Genomic DNA, 23,938 nt, shown 5'->3' on the forward strand with positions numbered 1-23,938 from the left:
AATCATCTTTCGTCCATTCTTATGCTCAATTTGAACTTCAGCAGGTCTTGACCATGTCTGCCTGAATAAATACATTTAGTTATATACATACATTTAGTACCTTGCAAAGATTAGAACATGAAAATGTTATAATTTGTAACTTCATTAACACACGTAACCGCCGAGTTTTCTCATTTTCAGGTAGCTCGGCTCGGTCACGTACTACAGCAAGATTTGACCTAATTCAGGGACGTCGAAATTCCTGAGTCTCAACCAGGATGTGACGTCTAAGAAACGCCCTCTGGTGGGTGGGGCCAGAGTGGGAATCAGCCAATAGACGAAAAGCACCTCTTTCACAACATTCCAATCGCTCCTGTCCCATCCTCCTCCTCTCCTCCTGCTCCTCCTGTCCGCCTGACACACTACTGTGTGTGGAGCTGTGACACGTAAACTTTGTCCGTGACCGCACAAAACTCCCGCACCTGGGTCAGGGAGAGCAGAGAGACCCTCCTCCCCCCTGTCCCGAACCAGAACCCGGCATTTTTCTAACATGGAGGCGAGAGACGCTACGGCAGGTGAGGTTATTGTTGCAGTGGCACATCGTGCGGGGTTGTTGTTTATGTAATAACGTAATAACCAGTTAGACCAACATGTAGCAAACAACGTCTAAGCCTGAGTCGTGTTCAGTGTTTAAATGAGAGCTGGAAGGTTTGTAACTCACGCAGGGACTCTGCGTGAGTGAGTTAATTCACTTTGTGTTTAGTACATAAAAACTCTAATTTGTGCCCTGCAGGCGCTTTTGTGCGCCGTCAGGGAGATGATGAAACTGCAAAGGACCAGCACAAAGCTCCCAAACGTGAACAAACGCCCACCAGAAGCAAGATGGAGCAAATATTTGGCTTCAAGAAGGAGGACCTGACTTCCTGGCACAGCTTTGTGGCTCTCCTGAACCGCCCCACGGATCCTGCATCTCTGGGCATCTTCCGCTGCTTGTTTGGTAAACTAATCACACCTGTACAATCTGCCTGCTGGGTATACTGACTGTCTCAGACCTGCTGTGATGCTTTTGATACTTTGTGCAGGTTTGCTGATGGTCATAGACATCACACAGGAACGTGGCCTCAGTAACCTGGACTACAAGTACCTAGATGGGGCCCCCGTGTGTCGCTTTCCTCTCTTCAACTTCTTACAGCCCTTGCCGCTGGACTGGATGTACCTGGTGTACGTGGTGATGTTCCTTGGTGGGTCAGGCTCAGTGTTTCCAGGTTTATTCCCGACTTGAGAGAACACCTGTTTTTGAGTCTGAGTGGATGCAGTCTCTCTCTCTCTTTTTTTAAATAGGAAGTGCTCTCTGTGGGAAACACATGCCTGCATTTTTCCACTTACATTTTTACTCCCCAAGCCAGCCGACTCTTGCAAGTTTTAAATCAATGAAAAGGTAGAGCTCACTAAAGATTGAGCAAGAAAGCAAACAGACAGCAGATACAAAGCTAGGACACATCAGCCTTATTAAAGTTATACATGTTTTTCACTATAACCAACAAGTTTAAAAGTGTTTACTAGTTATTAGATTAAATGAGCGGAAGAGCAATTTTGCATAGATTTCTATAAAATTGGACCTCTTTCCCCCCAGAGTAGTCGCTCAATGTTGGCTGTTTCTTTTGGACCCAGGAGTTTGGATACAAGCTGCAGAGAGAGAGATAGTAAAGGAATGAAACTAGAGGCCAGATTTGCGTAGCATGCACCCTGACCACTCACCCTCAGAGTTGAGCATTTTTTGGGTTTTTGCTGTTATGAGATCCTGAAAATCAGAAAACATCAGCCATTGCTGCTTTTAACCATTTAATAACTTAGAAATAAGTTTAAGTAACTAAGTTACTAAATACAACATAATATTCTTTTAGTGATGAATGATCCCATTAGAGTCAAAGAAAGATAAAGCGGGGTATACACGTGGTGTTGACAACTTTTTACTTTTATAAAATTACTTTTCATTAATGCACTTTTGTACTTACGACTTTTATTAATGATTAGTGTCTTGATAAAGTCACGACACTGTGACATTAACAAGTTGCCTCTTGCAGTGTCCCTCGGTTATTCAGTCCGATCCACTGTTTGCTTGTGATGTCACTGAGCGGTGGGTCAGTCTGGTAAAAAGCCAAAAGTTACCGTTTAAAAAAAAGAAGCTGGGCCCTACATTTCCCATAATGCAACACTAGCATCTTTATACCCTTGATGCCTAGTTAAACTAATCATTTCCATTCAAAATGTCGCTTTACAACAAAGTTAATTGCAATGGCTTCACTGTGAATTCAAAGGTTCCCTTTTAAAAAAAGTCTTCACAAGCTGAGTTGTTTTAAAGTTTGTTTCCACCACTGGAAAAATAAAGTGTTTTGCCATCCATGAGTCAACATTTTAGCTTATTATCTCAGAAATCTTGACTTACTGACTCAAACTTTGAGTAAATAACCTGATATGAAAAGCATTTTTGTTTTCAGTGGTGGAAACAAGCTTCCATAGAGTCAGGATAGTTAGGAGATACTATTGATGTGTAAAAACAGACTCATTAACTCATTATAAGAATCTATTTATTTTTGTGGTTGTTGTTTTTGACTTAAGGTGCTTCGGGCATCATGCTCGGCTGCTTCTACCGCCTCTCCTGCCTCATGTTCCTCTCCACGTACTGGTACATCTTCTTCCTGGACAAAACCGCCTGGAACAATCACTCCTACCTCTATGGCCTCATTGGATTTCAGCTCACACTCATGGATGGCAACAGATACTGGTACGGTGATGTTTAGTAATCTACTTGAGTGTGTGTTTGTGCTTGTTTGTTTCTTTCATTGATGTCCGTGTGTGTGTTTTTGTAGGTCTATTGATGGACTGCGGAGACCCTCTATAAGAAATGCTCATGTGCCTCTGTGGAATTACACACTGCTGCGAGCTCAGGTTTGTTTATTTAGCTCATTCATATGATACGTGTTTTTCAGCTTATGGATTCATAAGTCACCTAATGACGTCTCTGCTGTTCCTCAAAGATATTTATAGTATACTTCATTGCCGGAGTGAAGAAGTTGGATGCTGATTGGGTGGAAGGATACTCAATGTCATACCTAGCTCACCATTGGCTGTTTGACCCCTTCAAGTAGGTATTTTTTGAAGCCTTTAACTGTGATTATCCCAGTAATTTGTTTCTGATCATGCCTTCCCCTCCTTTATCAGACTGATTCTTCCTGTGGAGTTAGTAAGCCTGTTGGTGGTGCACGGAGGCGGTCTCATTTTGGATTTGACCGCTGGCTATCTGCTGTTTTTTGACATTACTCGGCCTTACGCATTTTTCTTTGTCAGCTACTTCCACTGTATGAACTCGCAGCTCTTCAGCATTGGTGAGTTATTCTTTTTTTAAAGGAATACTTTTAATTCTGTGCTGTCATTTTACCTTCGTCTTAATCCTCCACAGGGATGTTTCCCTACGCAATGCTGGCCACCAGTCCTCTCTTCTGCTACCCTGACTGGCCAAGAAATTTTTTTGCCCATTTCCCATCATTCCTCAGGCCAGTCCTGCCCCTCACTTCACCGGGGTCCCAGCCCAGCCCTTCCTGTGTTTACGAAGAAATCCAAGGCAGTGGCACTCAGCAAAGACAAACCCCAGCTGCTGCTAAATCATCCAAATTGAGACTAAAACACAAGCTGGGAGCCATTTTTACTGTTCTTTACTTAATGGAACAGTTCTTCTTGCCCTACTCTCACTTCATCACACAGGTACTAAGATCTTTGTTTTGAAATGCTTGCACAGATAACACATTCATCCATGAAGCCCTCGTTGAGTTATCTGCTGAGACCAATGGTTGCTCAATCAGAGTCAACAGCAAAGAGCAGCTCTGACGTCTGTTGTCAACAGAGAGCTGAAAGCTTACTCATCAACAAGTCCCCACTACACTCAGTGGTGAATTGAAAGTGTGAAAATGGTGATGTGATTTATGACTTTACTTAAACTTCTTTTTTTTGTCAAGGGTTATAACAACTGGACTAATGGCCTGTACGGATATTCGTGGGACATGATGGTTCACTCTCGCAGCCATCAGCACGTTAAAATCACCTACAAAGACAGGAAAACGGGTGAAACTGGATATCTGAACCCAGGGGTGAGTTACAGGGGAAACACTGTCAGACTCGATAACGTTTGCTATCTGAGCTAAAAAAAAACCCAAAACAAAACAAAAATTAGTGCTTATAGAAGTGCTTTGACTATATTGTTATTATTAATGTTATGCATTAGTTATAACTGTAATCTGTGATGTTTGGAATTCCTTTAATTTCACCCGACAGTGTCTCCATCTGTATATGGATGTTTCTTTAATAAACAAAACTGCTTTTCCTTGACCTTTTTAGATTGTAGTCTTTCCTAAATTCTTGCTCTTCCAATTCACAATCTGCCTGCTGTAGGTGTTCACACAGAGCCGTCGCTGGAAGGACCACGGAGACATGCTGAAGCAGTATGCTACATGCCTCCATCAGTACCTGCCTCGTTATAACATCTCCGATCCTGAAATCTACTTTGACATCTGGGTGTCAATCAATGAACGCTTCCAGCAAAGGTACGAGAGCTTTTTGTTTTTTAGCCTTCAGTCAGAATTGTAAAAGGATGAGGTTTAAATCTGCTCTGGATGCTTTTCTAAGGATCTTTGATCCTCGTGTGGACATTGTGAGTGCTGAATGGTCACCTTTCAAACCAAACAAATGGCTCATGCCTCTGCTGGTGGACCTCTCGCCTTGGAGGACCAAGTTCCAGGAGATCGAGGGAAGTTTGGACAATCAGACCGAAATCGTCTTTATTGCAGATTTCCCAGGTTACAAACCTCACTTTTACAATTTCTCTTTTGGATGAAAAAGCCATGTATGTGTGTTGTTTTGTTCCTCATTATGTGTTATTGTTATCTTCCCTTTTTAGGTCTCCATTTGGAAAACTTTGTAAGTGAAGATTTGGGCAACACCAGCATCCAGGTGTTGCAGGGCCAGGTGAATGTAGAGATAGTGGAGGAGAAGAAGAACTACACTCTGCAGCCCGGTGAGCAGATAAAGGTACAGCTGCTCACCATTGTCACTGTTCATGCTTTGCTCTTTATCTTGTTTTAGTACTTAACTTACTGTGGCTTTGTGTAGGTAGCTGCCGGGGCTTATCATAAGGTGTACACAGTGTCCGAGGGCCCCTCTTGCTACATGTACGTCTATGTAAACACCACAGAGGCGGCACTACAGAAGAACTTCACCAAGCTGTATGAAATCCAGGAGCGTGTTCGCAATGGAACAGGTGAAGATGCTTTCAAAAATAACACATTGCTTAGCTTTTAGTGGATTATTTTAGGGGGTTACAGAATAGTGGTAAGGTTCCTGAAAAAGATCTGAAAACCTACATGCTCAGTGCTGTGCAGGTTACCCATGTACCCACAAAACAGGGCAGAGGATTCTTTAGGTTGTGGCTTGCTTTTGTTCTCCCCTTTCTTTCCATGGATGCTCAATTGGGTTTGGATCTTTGGAATTTGGAGGCACAAGTTAAAGTTGTTCCCTTAGATCCCTGAGCCGTTTCAGAGTAGTTTTTGCCTTGTGGTGAGGCACACAACTTCCTGCTGGAATACTTTCAAAAGTTGTTACTCCAGTTACAACCGCAGATGTCTGTACGTGCTGGAGGCCTTCTTTTTTTCTTTCAGCTGCTCCCTTTAGAGGTCGCTATAGCAGATCATCTGCCTCCTCCTCTGCATGTCCTCCTTCACTTCACACTCCTCTGTTCCTCGTGCCTGACAGCTTCTCATGTCCAAACTATCTCAAACTGGCCTCTCTAGCTCATTCAGGATGTAGCAATACATAAACAAAAAAAATGCAGTAAAAAAAATCAGTAAAGAAGGACAACACTGTAAACAATACAGTAGATATATAAAAGTTTATGATGCTACTCGTGGGGTGGGGGTGTGTGCTTAGCCTGGTGGTGTATAACAAAGTCGAGGTGACTTTACATTTTAATGAAACAGTCAATATATTTCCATTCAGCTGTCGGTGGCTGATCTGGATGTCACTAAAAATCCCATTCAGCTCTCCCCTGGTGTGCCTGCTTTACTTGAGTCCGTCTCACCCCACAGAAACTGAGCCACTTCCTCCCGAGCTGCAGCCTCTCATGGCTGCAGATGATGACGAGGGTTCGGAGGTCAACGCCACTGACCCGATTGTGCGACTGTTCCTGAAGAGGCAGCGACGGATGAAGTTAGTTAAGAAACGCAGGGAGGCCGGCATGCTGGAGCGACTGCAGCGCTTTGCTGTGAAGAAGTATTACACAATACGCAGAGGGTGAGTGCTGAGCTCTCTGAGAACGCACAGATGCAGACAAAGTGTAGAAAAACCAACTAAACAAACACGCGAACTCTGCACATTTGTCTTCCAGAATCTTGATGACAGCCATTGCAATGAGAAACCTGGCGGTGGGTCTGCCTCCGCTCGAGCAGCTGACGAGGGAAGTTGCCTACGCCAACATGAAGGAACCTCAAGCAGAAGCCAGTCAAGACGAACGGCTCAAAGATGAAGTCGGTCATGCAGAACTTTAATGCCACTGAGGCCAAAAAAAATACTCGGTGAACTGCCTGTAGGTGCTGAATCACACATTCCCATCAATGTGAGTGAGTGTGTGTGTCCGCGCTATTACTACTGGACTACACTGGGACATCACTGCCCGGAGATCACAGCGCTTTTTTTTTTCCGTTTTCACTTCTGAAACATTTCAGATTATGTCCAAATGTAAAGTCACTACATGGTTAGAGCTTTTGTTGATGAGCGTTTAAAAAAAAAAGGGTTGTTCTTAAAAATAAGTGCGCTTAAACAGACAGCAGGCATTATTTGCTAGAGGAGCATATGTGTGTGTGCAAAAATGCTAATGCTGTTTTGAATGACAGAAGTGAAGCAGGTGGAAGCATGTGACTGAAGGAGGAAGGGTTTTATGTTTCAAAGGGACAGATCTCAGTAAACAGGATCCTTGTGATTAAAAGCTCCTCTTCCTTTTCTGTTCATCTGCCAGCTCCAACTAGATTAGAACAATTTGAGATAAATTACGTTTACAAATATTCATGATACTTCAGTCAGTTTAACGTTCTAACCAGTTATGGTACGATGCAAGTATTTTCTGTCATTTTTCTTATGGAGATCTATTGATAAAAATAAATTTTGATATTGAAATAAGTCTGACGACAAGCTTGCGGAAAATAGGGAATTCTTTTTCCTTTTATTGGTGTCAGTATTGTACACATTACCCTTCATAAAGTGCTACAGCAGACGTCCAGTGTTCACTGTAGGCTGGCATTATGGCACAGAATGACACACGGCACACAATATAAATACATATAAATCTACAACATGGATTTCCAGGCAATGATTTGCTAAGACACACAATCACAATCTCTTCATTATTCATTGTTTGGCTATAAATGTGTAGTGGAGGTCCAGTCACGTTAAAAGAAACCAAAAAATTATTAGGTTATTAATTGCTGTCCGAAGAGTGTCCAGTGACAAAGTTTCATCAAAAGCTACCAGTCATCGAAGGGTGTTAGATTTTAAAGTTTAAATAAATTCCAGGCAGCAAGATAAAGACAAAGTTTTGTGTTTTATATCATATTGCACTGTTATTTTACTGGCTGTAAGTCTGCTAAATCACCATCTGTCTGTAAAATGAAACACTCTGCATCCCTTTTACACGGCGGCGCCAACTATGCTTCCAGTTACCAGTTACCACAACTTAACTGACCCTCGATTATATTTGTGATTTAAACATTAATACGAGTGCGTTAGTGTTAGAGACGGGTCACAAATTGTTCCCATAAAACAAATGAACACGATCTGCAAAGTCATGCACAAACAGTAAGTGAGAAATCTACGTGTACCTACAGCTTTTACACACATTTCTTATTTTTTTCTCTGCTGGGTTGAGAACTAGAGGCTCTCTTATCATCTAAGTCGGTGGTGTGCGTTTAAGATGACGACAGAGCAAACCCTTAATTTCAAAAGGCTGAGATTCCCTGTTTTTTTTCTTTTGTTTTTTTTTTTTTTTTAATGTGGGAAGATCTGCTGAGGGAACGGAAAACGCAAGTGAAGCCAAAGTAATTGCACCGTTCCCATCTGCATCTACCAGTCAGCTGTGGCACATATTTCAATCTTTGTCGCTTCATCATAGCGAGCTCACTAGCACGAATATCAACACTACAGTACTTCTCACAGACTTCATGAAAGACGTCAATATCACAGCCAGAGTCTGTTTAAAAAGTCAATCATTTCCACCCTAACGTCTCGCTGTCGGCTCCACCAAAACGCAAAAACACCCTCTTCAGTCCCTAAAAAAACAAAATTCACCCACTGCACTCCCACAGCAGGCTCCTTTTGGCAGCTCGAAATAAACAGAAACACCACATCACTGGAGATAAATTAGAGAAGGGCACCTCCCTGTTTGCAGGCCATGATCCATCAATCTCCTCAGTCTAACCCTGTGCTTTAGATGCCAGAAATGCTGCTGTGCGTCTGGCACACTAACCCTTTTTCAGTTCATGAGAGTGCAAGAGTCATTCAGAATACACTGTAGGGTGACTAAAACAAACCAAAAAAAGAATACAATCAGGTCCGTTGCTCTTATGAGCCTCACATTTCTAATTCCAGTTGATCCTCCCTGTTAATTTTGCTGGTTATGTTTTTTTACAAAATAAAGTTAGTTACAATGTATCGAGCTCTATTTTTTCTGAAAATGTGCTTGTGCTTGAACACATCCTAGTAACCAGTCAAACAGTTTCACTTCATTTTTACAGTGGAGAGTTTGTTAGTGGAAAACGGATAATATAGTGTTTATGCTTTAAAATGTGCTGAGTCCTGGCATCCTTTCTTACAAAAATAAAAGAATGGACTCTTGTTATTTGCTTTGGAAGATGTGAAGGGCTCAGTGTGTCCTAACGTGTTATGTTCTTCATGAAGCACACCTAAAATGGTGCAGAAAAAAAAAAAGAAGCATCCCGTTTGTAGTGACGTCCCCTCAGATTCGGCTTGGAGGCTCTACCTTGGCTGAAGATCTGGGTAGTAAACTCCGTGCACCACGCCTTCGATCACAACGTTAGAAAATTCATCTGAAAAGGCGCAGAAGAAAGAAAAATAGGTCAAATAAAGAATGAGTACATTTTGTTTTAAATGGAGAAGAAAGGAAAGCCTTTTAAAATGTTATGTGCAAGCGGCCTGAACACACCGTGTCCAGCCGGCAGCAGGTAGGGGTCTCTCAGAAACAGCATGACCGGCTGATGTGAAAGTTTACTAAAAGAGAGGAAGAAGGAGAAATCAGGAGGTCTGTGCCAATCAATCTGAGTGAAGTTCAAGTGTAGAGCAAATAGTTACTTATGTTTTAACTGGTTAAAGTGCAGATTAAGAACGTGACCTATGGGAGGAAAAAAACGACTCACCTCGACTCCAGTGATTCTGTATCAAACGACCTTAAAGAAAAGAAAAATAAAAGTTATGCCACATAACCCTCCACGACCCTGGGAACAAGCACAAACGCCACAAACTGGTCTTTTATTCTAAAGTAAACCAGCAGTTTACACTCACCCACAACTTTCTGTTTTTGGCACTGAAGGAAAATGGCGGATGTTCAGGAAATCCAGGAATATCTTTGGAAGGACCTCGTTTTCCATAATTATAGTCTAACAGAACAAAAGCAAATTTCAGTGTGTACGAAGCACCAAAACGAAGCACTCTAGAGGCGAGTTTGAATCCATTTAACTTCTTTATATCTGAGACAAACAGCCCTGACAAGTGGAGGGAATGTGAGTCCAAATACCTGCAGGTAAAGCTCCAAGCCATGTCTCCTCTGCTCCAGGACCTTGGGAACCCAGTTTCTCACATGCTTCGAGGGGATCTCGGGTGGCTTTATGGTCTTCTTCAGCTGGAGGGATTTAAAAGTGTTACACAAATGTGTACAGTTGCTTCAAAGTTATTCTCACAGAGTTCCTGTCTGACGCAGTGTCAACTCATTCAATGAAATAAAAATAAGAAGACCTTCTACATACCCTCTCTCACCTAACAAATTTACCTTTGCAGAGGATTTTGCTCAACAAAAGTGCTAGTATAACATTTCTTTACGCAAAAGCACTTAAGCCGGATGTTTAGACATTTATTTAATTGATTTCACATATTTTAAATTACTCAAAATGCCAAAATATTTTTGGGGTCACCAAACAAACCACACCGAAAACAGAAGAACAAACGTTTAGCTCTGAGAAGCTGTTCATAGTTAACTGATTTGGAACATTTCAGCTAATAAACTTTTGTATGTTATGCCCTCTCTGCAACTCCTTACTCTCCTTGCAGCTGCAAATGCAACCGTTTTTGGGTGTTTCCTGGGCTTATTGTGGTTTATCAGCCTCTGATCGTTTGTAGATAAAGGCAGAGCTGAAGGCAACTTGTTAAGGGAAAACTTGTGGCTAGACTTTTTCATGTTATTTTAAAACTGAAAATATTTAGTAATTTAAAATAAAATCCTTAAAAATGTCTTTTTTGGATTACTGATATTATAGAACAATCACCAACAAAACAGTGGGACCATAGTGTGGTTATTACTATGATAAAGTAATTATTAGTCATTTAAAAATAGCCTATGACTATCTGAATTGTGTATTTTATCAAAGATTCTTTAAATGTTTATAAATTAATAAGTAAAAAACAATTTGAAAAAGTGTCTGTTCTTTCCAAACATCCGTCAGGTTTGGAAAACAACACAGCACAATAACTGTTGCTATTAATGTAGGGAATGACAATGCTGAGACAATGGACTGTGTGTTTGAATCCGATAGTGTGTTTTTTAAATCAATAAAACTGTTTTTTTAATATATTGCTGCATTTTGTATAAGTTCATACTCAAGTTTAAATAAACAACAACACTAAAGCTATTCTGTTATACCTGTATGTAAAAAATACACTGCACCCAAAATATTTCATAGTTCAGCAACACTGATCAATCTAATAAACTTAAACCTGCTCAATCCTTCCTATTCTGGTATTTTAAAGAGTACTTAGGTTGCTTAATATTTCTGCTAACTAATAGGGTTGCAAACTCCCAGCAAAAAAAAAATAGGGAACCACCCCCCACCTCCTGATGCTTAATCGACATAATCAACTTTAATTTGATGCAGTGTGAAAAAAAATGCACAGAAATAAATTATTTTTCAGGAATAATTAAATAGATTCAACATCTTTCTTCAACAGAATTGCAGACTGCACTCTTTCTGGTGCGAAGTGGGCCAAAAACAAACAAGAGAGACGGACTCGCGTCAGAAAAGCCGATCAGCTGATCATTGATCAGTTTCATGATTGAAGTAGCAGCAAGAAGAGGCAGTTGCTCCATGTTAAGCTTAACGTGGGAATGCTTTACAAACATTCAGAGATGAACTTACACACTTGCTTTACTTCTCTCTGGGAAAACTTCATCGGAGATGAAATGCCAGATTGGTAGCGAGGCTACAAATACACACAGCCGCTCTATCACGTGAGCAAACTGCTCTGATGTGCTAAGGTTATGAGCTGAGTTACACCATGTCGCAAGTTTTGTGAGGTGCTTTTTTGATATTTAAAGGATCGGATTACATTTTTTATTTCTCTCCGATATCCGATCCAGTAATTTACGTCAGTATTGGACCGATACCGATACGTAATATCGGATCGGTCCATCTCTAATATATATATATGGATTTTTTAGTTGCTGTTTTTGTAACGGTATAAAAAGTGGTAGATTGGCCAGATGCTGGCACATGTGTACAAATAACTCTGGTGTTTGGTGGTGGCTATGGCAGAGCTTCCACAGAGGCCAGCACGTGGATGAGAGAAAGGGGAGGCAGGAGGAGGAGAGCCCCGTTTCCCATCTCTCTTGTTTGTTTATCGGTCACTTTGCGCCAGAAAGAGGAAATATTTATTTATATTAATTTCTAGTATCAGCTGATGTTTGCTGGAGCCACAGCTGTAAAAGCTGCTGGTCATGATGTCGGTTTGGATATGTGGTGAGAGGGAACCATGAAGATGAAACCAGGAGACGTCCTTACTGAATCATCAGAGCTGAACAGGTGATGGAGAAACAGGTTCAACTTTTAGGTGACATGAATGAGTTGAAGGGAAGTTATGAACTGTTTCTGAGAGACAAATAACACCAGGATCCTTTTTTTTATGTAGCTGACAGCTGGTAACTGTGGAGGGGCGGGTCTAGCAAAGTTTTGCCAGGGGGGCAGGTAGAGCATTAACAGGAAAAGGGGGGCACAAAGAAATACTTTTCTTTCTTATTCTCATTTAAAATGTCTGGCTTTTATTAAATAATTATCTGAATCTTACAACCAAAGTTTTCATCTGATGTAAAATGTATAGAAATCATACATATACCAACAAGACAGTGTACATCACTGTCACAAAAGCGTTTGTTTTCATTCAAAGGTTTTATGGCTTTTCCTATAAAACCTGGTGGGCCGGTCTCTAGTCAAAATGCCTGGGCCGAATTTTTGTCCCAGTCCAGCCCTGCTGTCCTATAAATAATCTTTGTGTGTTTTCCCCCCTTAAGCATGGCTTCTTGTCAGCTGCCATTCCACTAAGACCATTCCTGATGGTGCTTCAGTGAACAGTAGCTGGATCAGCTGAAGGCCCAGATGCATCTCTCACCTCCTGTGTCAGTTCTTTGCTGAATTTTTTCATTATTTCTTAAGGACAACTTTGTCTGTGCAAGATAGTTTTTTTTAAGGCCTGACACTTATTCGTTTGTCCTTATCTGTCCAGTTTCCTCAATCTCTTAAGGACACACTGCACCAGCACTCTCTGGTAATATATATGGCACGTTTTCAGCTAATAGCTCTTTGGGAATCACCAAGTTGGTGCAAAAAAATCTATCACATACCTGTCAAACTGTGGTATCATTGGCATTTTTTGTAGATTCAACGAAAGAATGTGTTTTTGGAGAATGTGTTTTTGCAACAGGCTCCTAAGCGCCTAAAGATTTAAAACTAGTTGCTTTGCTAAGTTGTTATGTGTAAACACAACACTAGTTCAGGCAGGTGTGTTCTTATGTTTGAGTGATTCATAAACCAGTATTAAGTTAAATTACAATATCATGGTTGATGTGTAAAATCTGTAGGTTTTTCACACATTAATGGCAGAAGTTAAACACTTGAACGCTTTAGTAAATTTTTAGCTCACAGGAAAGAATGATTGTGCCAAAAAAAAAGAATCAGAACTGAAAGCTGAATCTCACCATTTTATGCAAAGCGTGGAATTCGCTGTAGCGTTTCTCAACAGCATGCTGTCTGCCGTTCATCAACACGTCAATTTTAAAAACCTGAAAGAAAAAAGATAAGTCAGCTCAGTGACTCATTCGACTGAAAATTTCTCCGCTCTACCCATACACTCAGCAGTGACAGTAACGTCGATGTCAGCATTAATTCCACAACAAGAGGAAACATCTGGCTGTTGTGACAGAAAAAACAAATAGATCTGTCAGAGTTACTGTTAACATCCCTAAACAGGCTGCCTTACACTTCCCTTCCTTCAGTAAGAGATTCACAGCACGCACGCTGCCGTTCTGGACAGCATTTTGCAAAGGAGGAAATTCACAATAAATGACGGCAGCGCTGTGAACACACACACCGCATCATCCAAGACGGAAAAGCCAACAAGTAATCATTATTAACAAATGCTGGAAGAATCCAAACAGGTGTTGGATCTTATTTAAAAATATATTTTAAATAAAATATATAATCATCTCATAAACCTGAACACAGTGTCCATGCGTGAATACTGAGAAATGAATTCAGAAAACTTTGTTTTTATGGGTACTACACAATATCTTGGAGGTCAGGAAGTCAAACTCAAAAGCACTGCTCTAAGTTCCTCATGACTTCCAGCAATAAAACATCATGACATTAAAACAGGAAAAAAAAGCCTTCCTCAAAATGATGCCACAAAACTGGGAACTGTTGCCTAATTGAACAGTGGTTCCCAATAAAGGGGATAGGACTCCTTAGAGCAGGGGTGTCAAACACAAGGCCTGTGTTTGACATGGCCCACAAAGACCCGCACAGCTGTGGAAAATGTAAAGGAGGGCATAGATTTTCTACTTTTAACTGTATTTTCATCGATTTTACAGCGTTTCCTACTGATGAAGTCCACCACTGCCATTCATTCTACACCAAAGTAATAAATAAACAATAACAATTAAACCACAGAAAAGTTTTTTCTTGCCATCTACTATAAAAATTAATATATATTTATATTTTCTTTTACAATGGGTCCACGGCAGGGGAAAAAGTTAATTTTTTGGGCCACCAGAACACATTTATTTATCTGCGCTGACAGATTTCTTACATTGTTTTTACAGCAGCATTTCTTTATTGTCTAGAAAAACTGAGATATATTGTTGAAACTGGTCTTCTTTTAGTATTGATTGGTATTAAATCCGCAGTCCAACTTCTTTACACTGACAGTGGTTTGGCCCACTTATGGTCAAGGTGGGCTGTAACAGTGGCAAAATGAGTGATGTGCTTAGATAAAATTTTGTAGTCACAAGATGAGTAAAAGATAGATATATATCTTACTGATTCTGATGTTAGAAGACTGCAGTACAATTAGTTTGATCTCTAAATTAGTAAATGACTGATTTTAAAAAGCTGAAACCACCCTTATATGTTTGCAGTGACAGCAGCCTTTACTGGAAGTGATTTTAGACAATATTTTACAAAAGAAAACATTTAAGGGTGAAGCAGTGCTGCCTGGATTAAATCCTTCCCTTTGTTTATTCCCAGTCAAGGACTCCCTAAACTATATATCTTTAAACTGAGCATATCTCAGCTACTTATAACCTCATTAAAGTATTTATCTTTATCTTATTCATTCCTTACTCTAGATTATTATTGTTATTATTATTTATTTATTTATTTACAGATGTCAAGATGTCAGCTGGGTGTGGAGGGCTGGCTTAAAACTCTGGAGCCTCTTTGATTAGACACAGATTCTAAAGTCAGAGTAACTTTTGCCTCTTTTCGTGCCTCATTTGCGCCATAAAGTGCGAATTCGGTGCTGATTTGAAGCGAGCAGAGTGACGTTTATGATCTAACAGAGAGAGAGACAGCGGCACAGTTGACATTAAATCTGATGACAGCGGCAGGACAGGCGACACACAGACACACAGGGTTTATTAGGGAGCAGCTCACCGTGTATCCTTTCTCCACCGAGCTGTTTTCTGAGCGAAAAGACGGGATCGACACTCGCACCGGATGCATCTTCACTCGAACTGAGGCGTGATTTTCAGGTAGGTGATGTTTGATCTTGATCCTCTGGCGCACACAAACACATAGACACACACACACACGCACACACTCACTCACTCAGTGCTGGTGGATTACTCCAGTTTGGCTGATAAAAATCACAGAATTCAAATGTGACGAAAGAGATCTCAGTGGTGCCCCCTGCTGGACCGGAGGGCACACCGTTGTAAGGATTATCTTGAAGAAAGCGCCACAGAGGACAGTTTAACCTTCAGGTGGCCCAGTGGGGTCATTTTTAATCGTGAATCTCTTTCCTTTTAATTATAAAACAATTAATTAATTAATTAACTTCGACAGGCAGTGGCATTATGTCAAATTGTGTATTTTTTAATGTTATAGGCTTCGGTTTTATTGTTATTTCGATAATTTAGCATCTGTGGTGCTTGTGGAGACAGAGAAGGCTGTCTGCTAGTTGGATGGTGGTTTGAGCCCTGGCTTCTTTAATCTACATGAGAAAGGATCCTTGGGCAAGATACTGAATTCTGAGTTGCCTCCGATCCATATATGTAAGTGTGTGAATGTTGGGTTAAAATATTTTCTTGTTCTTCTTTCAACTGCTCAGTTTATGGGTTGCCACAGCCCGTCATCTGCATTCATTTCACCCTATCTCTACCATCCTCTGCTGACACCCCAGTAATCTGCATGTCCTCCTTCACTACATGTGCGAATCTTTTCTGTGGTCTTCCTCTTTTCCAGCTCCAACCTCATCCTTTTCGAGACTTTGAAATGCTTGGAAGAACAGCAAAAACACAACTCTACTTTACAAGCCTCAGTTAGCATGTTAAGTGTTAAAGCTCACAATATTACAATTAGAAAAAGATTGAACAAGTATGGCTTGTTTGAAGGGTTGGCATCATGGCTACACCTTGCAAAGCTGCACCTGAACCTTGGAACTTCGGGAACAATGTCCTTTGGACAGATGACACCAAAGTGTAGATGTTTGGCAATAATGCACAACGCCATGCAGGAGGAAATAAAACACAGCATATCAGCACAAAACACCTCATACAAACTGAAGCGTGGTAAAGGGGTAATGATTTTAGCTTGTTTTACAGCCGCAGGACTTGGGAACCTTGCAGACATTGAGTCGACCATGAACTACACTCTATACCAAAGGTTCAATGTGAAGCCATTTCTCTGACAGCTACAGCTTGGCTGAAATTGGATCATGCAGCAGGACAACGATCACAAGCACAGCAGAAAATCTACAACAGAATTGCTGAAAAAGAAAAGAATCAATGTGTCGTTTGAATGTGTGAATCAGTGCTGTGGTGGGACCTTAAGAGAGCTGAGTATAAAGGAATGGCTGCAAACCTCAATGAACTAGTAATAAACTGATTGATATTATCAGTGAAATACACAATACTTTTAACCAGTTCAAACATCTATGAAGACGTATTTCATTGTGTGTCATTGAATATGTACTTTTAAACCAGCCTTTAGTATGGTGTTGACAACAGAGTCACCCAGGAAACGTTACAGCAAGTGCATGAAACTCATGAAAACATATATGCTCGTAGAAATATATATACCATTGTGAAAAGAGTGACTTCACTGACATCAGGCACTGATACCAGTTATACGTGATGTGTAGCATGTGGAAAGTTTCCCTCTCACTGAAGGAAATTTGCCAACTCAGGAAACAACTTTGATGACATCATGGTGTTTTCAGTAGTGATATTGCAGATTGACATTACAAATTTATTATGCAAAGCCTGTGTTACAAACAGTCAAGAGTGTATTTGATGGGTGCTCATCACTCTAGGAAGGTAATAGAAATCTATATTTCCAGTAATTTTCAATAAGAGGGACTAAATGTGAGGAAATGAGAGTCTCTGTTTTGTTGCAGTGGTTCTGTGCTGCTTTTCTCTGCTTTATATTAGGGTCACACATTAAAACAATCAGCTTTTTCTTTGCTATTTTCAGAAATTTTATCCAGTTTTAAAAAAAGAATCAGTGGCTTAATCAAAGACAATAACATATACATACATGTTGGAAACAAAGTCACCACGATCACAATAATCAGCCTAAAACTTCGATACAATGTTACAGTTTTATTCAAGTAAGTTTCAACAAAAGCTCTTGCGTAAAGAGAGTTTCATCTGTTGCATATAAATATATTTTCCTTTAAACAACTGGGTTCAATATAACATTGTGATATACATGATTTATGCTGCGATTTTTCTCTTTAAGGCTCATGTTTTTATGGATTTTATTTCTTCTAACAAGTGGCAGTAAAAGGCAAGCATACAGTACAATCCAACAGAAGTGAGCTATGAAAAATACCCCCCCCCCTCCCCCCCCTCTAAAAACGAAAGCAAAAAAACAAAGCTGAGGTTATATGATTTTCATTAAGGAGAAAAAACAAAGATTCCTTTTCCCACACAAGCAAAGAAAAATTCAACTTTATCTGCTGCTATAATAATCAGATGATTCCTACTTGTTCTTTCCTAAACTGGGAGTGATTACATTTTAAAGTGAATGCATGTCTTAAGAAAACAAAAAAACCCCTGTTTTTGTTTTTTTTTAAAATCTATGTTGCTTTATATGCCTTCATGTGCAGTCCTCTTCTTTGTCATTTACACAGTGTGTCCGCTGAGCCGCTGTGGATAACTGTCGTTCTTTAATATCTAAAAAAGTGAACACGTAAATAGTTTCTGTGTGAAAATCTGAATAAAAACACAATAACTGATGGAGACAGTGAGAAATATTAGGACTAAAAGTGTCACCTCAGACATCGTACTTACGTTGACATGTGACAACCTGACACGTAGGCATAGTTGCCCGTGTAGCGAACATCACAGCGCACAATATTGTTGCTGTAGTCCGATTCTGGAACCTGGTAGTAAGGATTTACACTGATCTGTGGACAATATGGTTAAAGATCTGTTAGTAAAAGAAGAAATATTGATAAATGAAACTCCTTTAAAGGTGCTTTGGGAGGAAGTTGTGGTATTTCTAACAAACCTTCAGGACATAGTTGCCAGGTTTCACATCTGTGATGTCAATCCACTGGCAGTCGATGTCTGCGTTGTAGGTATCATAACATCCCGGGCTCAGGCCCTGCGCGTTGGACAGCATCCATATAAAACAAAGTATAAGCAAACTTTATATTAAATCATTTAATGTCCTTTTACATGCAAAAAAACAAAACAGTATTTGATTTCAACCTGTTTTTCCCGTCATTATATAAAAAGAACGTTTTTGGTTTAATCCTGGAGGTGATTTTGGATCCAATGTCAACAAGAAGAGAGACCAAAATACAAGTTAAAATTACGAAAAAAAAAACTGATGGAAAATTTGTCAACGTGCTGGAAAACTGACCACAGACGGTCATGAAGGTGAATCATCAGGAGAGACAGGAAATCATTAAATCACCATCAGAACTGGCTCATGCAGAAAGGAAATTCTAAAGCTGTTCTCTCAAACACAGGAGCCTCGGGAAAACAGCAGCGCTTATTTATGAAGCCCAACTTTCCTTTTTAGACACTTAAGAAACCAAATAATACGTCAGATTCTTCAGAATCTAAATGAATCAGAGGTACTGAAGTCTGGGAGCCCACAGATATGTCTCTTATAAATGCAATCTGCAATGGAATTACAAAAAACACTTTTCAAACTGAATTGTGCTGTACTGGGATACTTGAGCATAACAGATCTATTGTTAGTGTGATTTCCTATAAAAATGAAGTTCCCACCAAAAAAGTAATCCATGAAATTCCAGTCAAAAATAAAAACTATGGTTTCTACAGAGGTATATAGTAAGTGAGCTTGTAAAGTAGCAGCTAGTTGCAAAATTCAAAGTTTTTCCAACTTTGTTCTAACAGGAGCTAACTGGATAAATTTAGTACACTGTGGCACTGAGGCAGCCAAAACAAATTGTTTACACAGTGAACTTGTTAGGAAACAGCTGTACATCTGGCAGATAAAGCATGAATGTTTGAGCTGTGTTTCTACTAAATGCTAACCAACGCTTTCTGAGCAGCTTAACCTGGATTCATTTTTATAAGGCGGCAGCAGACGACTTCTCTGTCTACAGAACGATCTCTTTACAGAAGACAGCGTTGCTGCCTATGTGTATTTGTATCATGAGTGAACTCAGTGAGGAGTTTACGGACTCAGCCGCTAGTTTCAGATCTTATTAAATACAAAATGATGGTCACCTTGTAAAACACACAAGCTGCTACTTTGTGATCTCACAGTTGCACACTTCTTTAAAAGATGTTGCCACAGCAGATGGCAGCGCATCAGCGATCTGGCAAATTTTTACACCAGATGCACTTTCTCATGCAACCCCTAAGGGATTTGTGTCTATTAATGGACTCAAATTGGGGATTTTTTTACATGTTAGGCGAACATTTAAACCACTGCACATGAAAGTAGCTTCCCCTCACTCATCACACAGTTTTCAGAAAAGAAGGCAACACCCAATAGGCTCAAACTAAGGCTTCAGAATGAGACTTCTTAAATCGTAATGTTGGTTGTCATGGTAGCTAGTACATATTTTACATGTAGTTTATGATTTTTAAATACTTTCATGCGTTAAATTGCTGCAGCTGAGCCAAAAGAGTGAAGCTGAGCTTTAAATTGCATCACCACGTATAACACCTTTCACGTATGCGCAATCTTGTCATGTGACCCTTTTCAAAGTAAGGTACAACCTTTACAGTTACATTTACAGCACTTATCTCTGAGACCTGAGTATGTGAAGTGCAGGCATATCGCCTGTAGTATCCATAGTCACAGGAAGTGTCCTCCAAGCAGAAGCTGGCCTTGTGGCCCTCTGCCACTGACCGATGAGTGGTGGCATCCAGCAGATCGTAGTGGCTGAACTCATCCATGCTGTGGTAGTGCCTGTGGATCAGCAGCACAGTGACAGCAACTGAAGAAACAAGTCATTAAACTCAGTGAACTTCGCATCAGTGTGAAGTTTTCAAAGGTTTTCATTTGTGAGCCAATAAACGCAGACTAGTGTGTCAAATACATTTGGGTCAAAAGGCTTCAAGTCACAGTGACTAAAACTATATTTTATTCCTCATGTAGACGGTTATAGGAATAAGCATCTGGTTTACCTCCAGTATCAGGAAGAAAGAGTTCGTTCAATGAAACAAAAGCAATCTGGTTTTTAAATACCTATAGAGTCTACATAAATGGTTTCCTGGCTCTCTGTCAAAAGTGCTCCATCTTGGGGAGTCACTCAGAGGACCGCTTGCTTCACAGCATAACTATGGACTGAGGTAGGTTTTCTGGAAACACCAGTCACATTTCTGTAAGTTCAAACATGGGACAAAAATACTAGCAGGTTTTCTTTTGGGCATAATATCCTCGTCATACAGCTTTAATGACTTTGCAGATGTAAATGAATGAAATGTTTAATTAGGCTACTTTAGATTTAGATTGAAAAGACCGGCTCTTTGTGTCTTAATGTTGAGCTTGAAAAAACAGAAGATTTCCTCTTCAAATGCCTAAAGATACAGCTAAAACTTGTGTTGAGACGTTGTTCCAGATATCAAATCTCTGCAAAAATATAAAAACAGCCAAAAGTAACACAGCTGTGGTTCAACAGGGGGTGCCATACCACTACTGCAGACTGCAACAGACAACCAGTAATTCTGGTAGCATCTCCTGAAAAACACTTTTAATGTCCAAACACCGCCCCTGTTCTTTAAATCATAGTCTTGATAAACATCAGCCTGGAAGTAGAAGAAGAGGTGTCAATGGAATGATGGATGGACTGAGACGTGACTTTCCAAAGCTTCTCACTTCACACTCAGGGCAGAATTCCCAGACTGAGTTTAGAGCTGTTTTTTGTTCATTTAAATGTCTTTTTAAAAATCCCTCCTAAGTTCATGTATTTATATATTAATACACTCAGTATGTTTGATATTTCAGCTGTGTTTCTGATGTTCTTATTTAGCATGCAGAGTCAAGCTGAGATGTACTGTAAATGCATCCAAACACCCATTTTTTTCTGAGAATTTCATTAATATTTGAATATTTTCTGGATCAAACCACTTTTCATCTCCCCCCCCTGCAGTATCTGGAGAAACAATCATCTCAAGCTTTTCTATACATGTGTGTCTTTTTCTTTTTTTGGTTCTTTGGGTTTATGGAAACCTCATATACCTGGAAAAACTGCAGTGCAGACACCTTAACAATTGTCTCATGAAGACAAAAAGGAGTGCATAAAGTCAGTTTGGGGTGTCAGTTTAATGCAACGACATGCCACAGAGACTCTTTGTCTGAGTGACGATGAGGTGGACAGCACTGGCATGACATTATACTCACTGGTGACAGCTGTGCCACTCCCAGGAGTAACGTGGCCTGTTGGGGAGGAAGTCTGCGGTGCCCTGGTTCTTGACTTTCTGAGGAAACCTCAGCAGCATGCGGCTATCGTAGTCTCGTGCTCTATAGGAGGAACTGTAGACAGGATACAAAGATAAAAAGATTTTAACCCCCCAAAAACACTATTATAGGTGGACACAGTGATGTCACTAAGATTTGTTTTCCCTGCTACATACCCTCTTCTGAGTTGAGCCAGTTCATGTGTAAATGGTGGGTGGAAATTTTTTTTTTAAAAGGCAAAGTGGTTGTTTGGGTTAGTTTTCAATAATGTGTTTACCATTCAGGCTTTCTCTCCCAGAGGAGGCTATGATTAAACTTTTACAGAAATCCTCCACACCACCCCCTCTGCACCATCAGCGGCAGGATTTGGTTAATTTTACCTCATCTCATGCTCCCACTGGGCAGCTTTCACCCGCAAACACTTTAAAGTGGTTGTTATGGCTGAGAACTCTCTGAATCACACTCAAAAGCGGTGCGCTTTTTTCTTTCATTTTTTTTTTTCCTCGTGGACCAGTCCTGACAGCAGTCTACCTTGACAAACAATTTTCTTCAGCCGCACATCTCAGGTTGTACATCGGGACTCTCTGGACGTAGGCCGAGGCTTGGATGTAGTATGGGTCAGGAACCAGATCAGGGAGACCTACAATACACCATAATGATGACACATAATCTCCATTATAATGCAATAAAAACGGATCAACAAGTAGGAAAATTTTCACACATAAAAAGCAAAAAATGCTGAAATTTAGAGGCAAAAGAGGCACTAATTGACAAACTGGTTACTTGAGTGACTGTTTTTGATATGAAACATGCTTCCATCTTATATTTTAATGTTAATATTTTGATATAGTAGCTATTCATATAGTTCCCTGCTCCACTCTGTGTTTAACAACTATCTTTCTGCTAATTTAAATGTCTTAAGGGCACTTTTCCCATTCTTACCGTACTGATGATACCTTGTGCCATATCCGGGTCTCGCTCTCTCCCTCGGTCTCTCGTAAACGTCATAGTAATTATAATATGGATTATCGGTGTCAATGGACTTGTAGGGATCGTATGGATCGTCTCCCACCATCATGTCTTCTCTCCTGACATCGACCTGCTCTTGGGTATCATTTACTCTCCGGCTCCTCTGCGTCCCTGTGCGCTCACCGGGACGCGCTTGGTGATGCTGGCGGTGTTCCTGGCCTCTCACGAGCCTCTGGATCGGTAGCGGGAGGCTGCGCTGGCCCTGCGGGTTGGAGGCCGGACGGGGAGGCTGCTGCTGGGCCACCGGTTGTCTCTGGGTGTCCGCATCCCGGATGATTGTGACAGGTCGCACTTGCACTTGCTCCTGCGTTGCGCCCCTGCGTCTGGCCGGCTGATACTCAGACCCTTGGCTTAGAATGCTAAATATCTTGCCGTTGTGTGACCACTGTAGCGTCTGCCGGAGGGCTCCTCTTTGGTTATTCCCTTGCTGTGTTCCCGGATTCCTTTGAGACTGAGCAGCCTGCAGGATGAAAACAAGTAAATAGACCCAGGAGTATGCGTAAAGCAGTGTGCCAAACACGCGCAATCCCATTGTGCACACGGTTAAAGGAAACCGACGGTGACAAAGCGACTGTTATAACGAGGTTGTCTCTGACTCAGTTATCCTTCATTTATGTCTGAAGGATATTCCGTGAGCAGTGAGGAAAAGCTAAGTTTCAGTGTATCCGTGTAAACTCATAACGCTCTGCAGCAGATGCGCTCTGTGAGACGACGGCGATGATGATGACGAGGAGGAGGAGTTCAGCATTTGGAGTTGCTGGTTCTGTTGCACAAGTCTAGTGCTGCTGCTCATATAACAACTGGAAGTGTGATCGTGCCCAGCCAAGAGTGTTTGATAACTGCTCAGTCTGGCAAGTTTAACAGCAGTAAAACCTTTTTTTCTACAGCACAAAGAGCAAACACGTATGTCTGTGCATCACACAGACACAGCAGCAGACGAAAGCTTTTTTTGTGAATCCATTTCGTTTTAGTCATGATGAATAATATGTCCCATTTCTTTGAAATGTCTCTATACTGTCTCCATTCCTTTCTTTTTCCAGCCAGATTTATAAAAAGTCATGATAAACTTTTGTCCTGACTGTTGGATGAACTTCCAAACATACTGCAACACCCTGTGCCAAAACTTTATCCACTCATCCATTATTTTTCTTTCATAGGAGAATTTCAAACCTAAACATGACTCTTTGATGGCTATGCAACACTTTCTGGGAAACCATCTGCCACAT

General features: G+C 40.7%; 3 protein-coding genes across 3 annotated transcripts; 1 reads left to right on the top strand and 2 right to left on the bottom strand.

The window, feature by feature from the left end:
• The first annotated feature begins 365 nt into the window (after positions 1–365).
• ggcx (gamma-glutamyl carboxylase) lies at positions 366–7,200 on the top strand. Its single transcript, XM_006788804.3, has 15 exons — positions 366–554; positions 773–976; positions 1,062–1,220; positions 2,599–2,764; positions 2,850–2,928; positions 3,018–3,124; positions 3,202–3,365; positions 3,440–3,741; positions 3,993–4,124; positions 4,426–4,577; positions 4,660–4,829; positions 4,931–5,061; positions 5,143–5,290; positions 6,114–6,318; positions 6,413–7,200. The coding sequence occupies exons 1-15, from the start codon at positions 530–532 to the stop codon at positions 6,570–6,572; spliced, it is 2,304 nt and encodes a 767-aa protein (XP_006788867.2). The 5' UTR covers positions 366–529; the 3' UTR covers positions 6,573–7,200.
• Positions 7,201–7,220: 20 nt separating this feature from the next.
• Positions 7,221–15,430, bottom strand: snx24 (sorting nexin 24). Its single transcript, XM_006788805.3, has 7 exons — positions 15,225–15,430; positions 13,271–13,354; positions 9,827–9,931; positions 9,595–9,689; positions 9,450–9,479; positions 9,239–9,303; positions 7,221–9,122 (listed from the first exon to the last, which is right to left on the bottom strand). Exons 1-7 carry the CDS (start codon positions 15,291–15,293, stop codon positions 9,052–9,054), a joined length of 519 nt encoding a protein of 172 aa, XP_006788868.1. The 5' UTR covers positions 15,294–15,430; the 3' UTR covers positions 7,221–9,051.
• Positions 15,431–17,260: 1,830 nt separating this feature from the next.
• On the bottom strand, positions 17,261–23,460 carry loxa (lysyl oxidase a). Its single transcript, XM_006788806.3, has 7 exons — positions 22,626–23,460; positions 22,215–22,323; positions 21,627–21,758; positions 20,036–20,192; positions 18,306–18,401; positions 18,086–18,201; positions 17,261–17,968 (listed from the first exon to the last, which is right to left on the bottom strand). The coding sequence occupies exons 1-7, from the start codon at positions 23,242–23,244 to the stop codon at positions 17,962–17,964; spliced, it is 1,236 nt and encodes a 411-aa protein (XP_006788869.2). The 5' UTR covers positions 23,245–23,460; the 3' UTR covers positions 17,261–17,961.
• Positions 23,461–23,938: the final 478 nt, after the last annotated feature.

Source organism: Neolamprologus brichardi, chromosome 7, assembly GCF_056152115.1.
Source record: "Neolamprologus brichardi isolate AB-2024 chromosome 7, ASM5615211v1, whole genome shotgun sequence".
Taxonomy (NCBI): domain Eukaryota; kingdom Metazoa; phylum Chordata; class Actinopteri; order Cichliformes; family Cichlidae; genus Neolamprologus; species Neolamprologus brichardi.

Excerpts from the sequence above, each read along its gene's own strand:
- loxa (XM_006788806.3), bottom strand. The coding sequence starts at position 23,244 with ATGGGATTGCGCGTGTTTGGCACACTGCTTTACGCATACTCCTGGGTC. Across the intron at positions 22,324-22,625 it reads CACAAGGTATCATCAGTACG|GTCTCCCTGATCTGGTTCCT; the intron begins GTAAGAATGGGA and ends GGTGTATTGTAG. Across the intron at positions 21,759-22,214 it reads GAAGAAAATTGTTTGTCAAG|TTCCTCCTATAGAGCACGAG; the intron begins GTAGACTGCTGT and ends TCCTGTCTACAG.
- snx24 (XM_006788805.3), bottom strand. The coding sequence starts at position 15,293 with ATGCATCCGGTGCGAGTGTCGATCCCGTCTTTTCGCTCAGAAAACAGC. Across the intron at positions 9,690-9,826 it reads GCTTGGAGCTTTACCTGCAG|ACTATAATTATGGAAAACGA; the intron begins GTATTTGGACTC and ends TTGTTCTGTTAG. Across the intron at positions 9,480-9,594 it reads CCAAAAACAGAAAGTTGTGG|GTCGTTTGATACAGAATCAC; the intron begins GTGAGTGTAAAC and ends CTTTTCTTTAAG.
- ggcx (XM_006788804.3), top strand. The coding sequence starts at position 530 with ATGGAGGCGAGAGACGCTACGGCAG. Across the intron at positions 977-1,061 it reads CATCTTCCGCTGCTTGTTTG|GTTTGCTGATGGTCATAGAC; the intron begins GTAAACTAATCA and ends TACTTTGTGCAG. Across the intron at positions 5,291-6,113 it reads GCGTGTTCGCAATGGAACAG|AAACTGAGCCACTTCCTCCC; the intron begins GTGAAGATGCTT and ends CTCACCCCACAG.